This window comes from Agrilus planipennis, unplaced genomic scaffold (assembly GCF_000699045.2).
Source record: "Agrilus planipennis isolate EAB-ADULT unplaced genomic scaffold, Apla_2.0 scaffold21, whole genome shotgun sequence".
NCBI lineage: Eukaryota > Metazoa > Arthropoda > Insecta > Coleoptera > Buprestidae > Agrilus > Agrilus planipennis.
The window spans coordinates 2,175,722-2,181,803 of record NW_020439030.1 but is presented as its reverse complement, the minus strand read 5'-3'; the positions used below and the strand labels follow the sequence as shown (position 1 = coordinate 2,181,803).

The 6,082-nt window shown below is 32.3% G+C and overlaps 1 protein-coding gene across 2 annotated transcripts in view; it reads left to right on the top strand.

Annotated features, from left to right (window-relative positions):
* The window catches only part of LOC108740741 (carboxypeptidase M), a gene marked incomplete in the record, with an annotated part of 19,779 nt that overhangs the window by 5,953 nt on the left and 7,744 nt on the right, over window positions 1-6,082 (top strand). Inside the window, 8 exon segments of one of the 2 annotated variants that reach the window (XM_025976533.1) lie at window positions 1,527-1,902; window positions 2,179-2,312; window positions 2,821-2,957; window positions 3,327-3,514; window positions 3,734-3,763; window positions 3,830-3,966; window positions 4,023-4,178; window positions 4,237-4,413. In XM_025976533.1, coding sequence (XP_025832318.1) covers window positions 1,533-1,902; window positions 2,179-2,312; window positions 2,821-2,957; window positions 3,327-3,514; window positions 3,734-3,763; window positions 3,830-3,966; window positions 4,023-4,178; window positions 4,237-4,413 — 1,329 coding nt within the window. 2 annotated transcript variants of the gene reach the window in all.

The window sequence follows — 6,082 nt, the reverse complement described above, 5'->3', positions numbered from 1 at the left end:
CTAGCAAGGAGATCGGGCTGAAACTATAGCTACAAGCTATCCAAGGATGGTACTATAGAATGTCACCTCAAGGTAGGCCTAGTGGCGTCATCTCTTGGTTAGGCCGGAAACTTATCAATCCACCCTCGTAATTATAATATCTCTTCAGAAAATTGAATATGTCGGACGACCACATAAAACTAATTGTTTCTATCCATCGAGAACAGTAGTTTTTTTTTGGATAAAAGTTACCCTATGTCCTTTTCTGTACCCCTGGCAATGTGTGTACAAAACTCCTTAATGATCGGTTAAGTAGTTAAGGTGTGAAATGGTAATAAATAAACAAAACAAACACACATTTACATTTGTAATAGTAGTATTCATTTACAAAAGAAAATACAAAGAAATAAATCTTACTCTGGTTAATCATAACAGTTTAATCATTAAAGCATTTAGGGTTTTATAAGATGATAACAAAGTGCATGTGTTTCAACCCTCAGGCTTGCCAATTTTGGCAACGTTTGTCGAAAAAACTTGTAAACTAAGCAAGTATTAACAATTGTTGACAAAATGAGGTTGCTTTTGTTATAATTTAAGGTCTCTAATTTTGTTATACTTAATAATTGCTATACTGTCATCGTAATAAAAATTTGAAACACTTTCATCAAATGCTTTGGTATCCTTTTTAATTTATTTTTAAGAGAAGATTAACAAGCTCGTCAATTTTTGAACCATGTTAAGTATTCCAAATTAAAAACGGTTTTAAAAATAACGAACACAAATTTTAGTGCCTATAAAAGAAGAATGTTGTACTGGTGCCATCGGTGTTTTGCCTTTACTTACCTAATTCTGAAGAAGTGACCTACAAATTGCCGACATGTTCCGTTATGTTTTACCCGTGGACAATCAAAATACGGTCGGTATATAACAGTTTAACGAATGTGACTTTCTCGGTAACCTGAATTTAAATTTTGCAATCGCTTCTTTATAAATTTAACTAAACATCTGAGTGAATACACAGTCACTTCCTTAACTACAAAACAAAAGAATGCTAAAGATTTTTACTTATTAATACATTTGGTCATTATTAATGAACTTTATCAAAATTATTCGTTTTATGAATATTACTAAGTAATAAAATAAAAAATAATCAATAAAATCTGGTAATGTAGAAATTGCAACAAAGTCTACATTGGACAAACAGGAAGATCGTTTGAGAAAAGAATAAAACAACATAAATCATACTAATTTAGAAATTCTAGCTTAACCTGGGCAGATTATAAACATACTTTTAATAATAATTTTAAGCAGAAACTTAAAAGTACTTCCAACCAGAAGTAACTAGTACCTACAGTCCTTCCATAAGAATTTGCATTTTCAATAAAAACTACTATTAAGTAGGTATGGCTAGTTGACAGGAGACATTTTTTTTTGCTTCAGTTTTTTCTGTCACTTATTATTTTTTTGTTTTTATTACTAATTATTAAGACTTTACTTTATACCATATTTAAAAACACCAATTTCTAATATCTTTCTTTTAATTTCAGGTCATCATGGAGAGATTATTTTCTTTCCTTTTCTTCTTAGTTCTAACAGTCACTGCGCAAAACGTTCCATCTAACCATAAACCAACAGAAAATAGTGTTGGAAGTGGTAGGATTCTAAATTACAGTCCATCAAGTGGTCAAGACCAAAATACGGATGTAAAGATTGAAGACACGTATTCTAATCCATCAATTGATAGGAGATATCAAGACACCGCTCCATCCAACTATAATTTAGATCCAGGACCAGTGGAGCAAGACAAATATGGATATGAATTTAAATATCATGACTTCGACCAAATGACGCGGTTTTTAAGAGAAACTACAGCGAAATATCCTAGTCTAACAGCTCTTTATTCTATTGGAAAGTCCGTACAAGGTAAAAAAAATAATACACTGTGTTCGTGTTGCCCTTTCCTACCGTCAATGAAAAGATCGGTGCACTGCGAAAGTTTGCCATTTTTCAGAGCCAAAATTCAGAGATGGCAAATAAACTGTTTTGTTGATACGTTACTTGTTACCAAATTGCGAAAAATTATCTAAAGTAATAAAAATTAAGTAATTTAATTACATACTTCTTACTCATATAAAATCTCCAAAATCATTTCATTATATAGTCACTTGGTAGTAGTTAAGGGGGTGTTTGTTTTGTTAGGCCGAGACTTGTGGGTAATGGTGGTATCATCATCCCCATATGAGCACATGATTGGAAAACCTGATGTCAAATATATTGGTAATATTCATGGAAATGAAGCCGTTAGTCGAGAATTGCTGCTTCAATTAATATATGTAAGTAAACGTAGTTATAATTATGTCCCATTTGTTGTTCCAGAAGAAATAAAACACGTCGAATCTATAAAAAATAGTACCTACAGGTACAGTATGCAGAAAGTTTTATGAGTTACGACCTTGGCTGTTGGTTTTCGGGTATTAAATTATCAGTATCGATCGCTTGCGGCATTCGTTTATATAATACGCTTTTCTTCTACTGCCAATGATTTTACATCTATAGTATGTGAATTTTGAATTAATACTTCACTTCCCTTAGAAGTTTGATGCCTCTGCCAAACAAATGGACAGACAGCGTTGACATACCCTGATTTTAATACCAAGTCTTTCACGTTCTAGTCCAAAATGACCTTAAGTAATATTCAGAACGACAAAAAGGTCCCTTCTTTTACATGAGTTATTATTAACAAAAATATTTTTATAAAGCATTAATAAATCATACTTTGCTACCACATTTATTCTTCTCTTATTTGATTTTATTCGTTTATTTATTTACCTTTAATTACAGTATTTAGTGACGAGTTATTCTACTGACAGTTACGCCCAGTGGTTGTTAGATAATACAAGAATACACATAATGCCTTCAATGAATCCTGACGGATTTGAGGTTTCAAAAGAAGGACAATGTGATACCGGACCTGGGAGGTACATGATCTTTATCTTCCATTTTTTTAAAGTACTTTGAATAATTAAAAAAGCAAACATTCTTTGTTACTGGAAAGGGAACTGAATTTTCTAATCAAGAAATTCTCTTCCAATAAAATCAATAATATTGTGAAATTGCTGATGATTCTGTAATTTACCGTAAAATTCATAATAATTTCCTTTACGTAATCAATTTCAAATTTTAATGACTGTTAGTGTTGATGAGATAACATTTTTCTGATTTCTAAACTCGTGTTTTGTAATAATGATCACCCAAAGAAACATCCCTTTCACAAACATGACACAACAACGTTAACAGCAGGTGTGATGTAAGAGTTGCTTTCTGACTGGAAATTTAATTATTTCTAGATACAATGCCCGAGGTTACGATTTGAACAGAAATTTTCCCGATTATTTCAAACAAAATAACAAAAGAATGCAACCGGAAGCAGAGGCTGTAAAAGAATGGGTCTCAAAGATACAGTTTGTTTTGTCAGGAAGTCTTCATGGAGGTGCTCTTGTTGCAAGTTACCCTTTTGACAACACACCAAATTCACGTAAGTACTCCAATAAAAATTTTTAGACATCAGAAATTGGAATTTTCAATTTATTTGTCTTGGTTTTGCCATTTTCTTTTCCAAATATTTCGTTTCTTCTACTTCCATTTCTTATAATCTGTACATAATTTAAATATTTTTGTTAACGTGGCATATTTGGGTTTTCATCTTTTCTGTTTTTTAATGAATGAATTTATTGAGTTTATTTTGTGCTGCAAGGAATCTGCAAATCTTCAGCGCTTTGCTCTTGTAAGTGTTACTAGAAGTTCATATGAAACTACTTAACAACATCTTTAATCTTCCTGTCTCTCTCAGTGTTCCAGAATTACGCATCATCCCCATCACTCACACCTGACGATGACGTTTTTAAGCATTTATCACTGATCTACTCTACAAACCATGCAAAAATGAGCAAAGGTGTCGCCTGCAAAACATCCAAAGGTTTTCTTAAGGTACTTCTCTTGGGATGAAATGAATTTGGTCCCAAATTAACTTTGTTTAATGTTAGGGCATAACCAACGGTGCAGCATGGTATCCATTAACAGGAGGAATGCAAGACTTCAATTACATATGGCATGGATGCATGGAAGTCACTCTGGAGGTGTCATGCTGTAAATATCCGCCTGCTAAAGAACTTCCTAGGTATTGGGAGGACAATAAAGTGGTAAGACGTTAGAAAAACATAACTTTTGACAATTTATTAACTATTTATTTTGTCGCAGGCCCTTATTAAATTCTTATCAGAAGCTCACAGAGGTGTTCATGGTTTTGTCATGGATGAACATGGTAATCCAGTTGAGAAAGCTTCCTTGAAAATAAAGACAAGAGATGTTGGATTCCAGACAACTAAATACGGAGAATTTTGGAGAATACTTTTACCCGGAGTTTACAAAATGGAGGTAAGCAATTTGGTTTCTTTATTTTTATGATGCTTAAAATTTTCAAAGCAAGAATTACGTAACAATTTCAAACAGGTTTATGCAGATGGATTTGTACCAAAAGAAGTAGAATTTATGGTTGTAAACGAGCATCCAACTTTATTNTTGTCACACCCCCGATGTAAATTTTATTCTCCTCTATTTATCCTAAGTAATATTATACTATAAATTATAAATGTCAATGTGTTTTTTTGTTTATTTGTTTGTTACAATTTTACGCCTTAACTACTCAACCGATCATCATGAAAATTTGTACACACATTGTCAGGGGTACAGAAAAGGACATAGGGTCCCTTTTATTCAGAAAATAAATACTGTTCCTGGGGGATAGAAAAATTAGTTTTATGTTATCGTCGATGATCGTTGACACATGTTTAGGACATCAACGCGAGTGAAGCCGCTAGTAAATTTTGTACACACATTGTCAGGGATGCACATAAGGACGTAGGGTACATTTTATCCAGAAAATAATAAAATCTAACCGAACAATTAGTTTTATGTGGTCGTCGATTATGTTTGACACGTATTTAGGACATCATTGAGAGCGAAGTCGCGAGGAAAACCTAGTAATAAATACGTATCCTGATATTGGCGAACTATTAAAATTTACAGACATCTAAATACTCTTATTTCTTTTGAGAAAGAAAATAGCTAAACGTAGCACCTGAATAAATACGTTTTCAATGTCAAAATGCAAATAGTAAACTGAACTTCATTTTTCTGAATGACATAGCACTGCGATATATAAGAAGAGAAACTGATTTCTGCTCATTCTTTTTGTCAAATATTTTAAGAAACTCCACATTTAAATATGACTGTAATTCTTAAATAACGAAGGAATTTTTTTAACATCAATTAAAGCTACTACTACTAAGTTATTATTCTCAAATTAATGTTACGATTACATTGATGTTGCAAAACCACACAAAAATTTTCAAAGGATATGAAGTGTAACTTAAACATAGGAATAAGTTGCTGAAGGAACTGGAAAATCTAGTGAAAAGTTCAACAGAACTACAAAATTTAAGAGGGCTCTCACAGTCAGAGACGAAACATCTGGTAAATTTGATTCCTGTCATCGACCACACGGTCCACTAGCCCAGAAAGCATTAAATAATTATTAATTATGAAATGGGTTCAATTTCGACATGACTTACAAATGGTATAATTGAAGAGAAAGTGACAAATGTAGGATTAAAATTTTCCACAGGTAACTGTAATCATTAAAAAAGTCACTTCCGGTCATGTTCAAACTAATTTCTGGTCATTTTATGATTACGCAGTATGGGTGTCAATAATATTAAAGAAAAACATTTTTACTTAACAATAATAATTGGTTTAGAAAAATGGATCTTCCTGTATAATTTTCATATGTTGAAGGACTTTGTTGTTACGAAAGAATTTGATTTCTGTATTGCAGAATACATATTTTATTGGTGTTATTTTGTAATCAAAAATGTTTATACGAGGGTGGATTGATAAGTTTCCGGCCTGACCAAGAAAAACAAGGTTTTTAAAAATTTTTTTTTTTTATTTCTCAACATAATCTCCTCCAAGGCTGATACATTTCTCATAGCGGTGTTCCAGTCTATTAATGCCATCTCTATAGACTGATTCGTCAAGCTCCTCA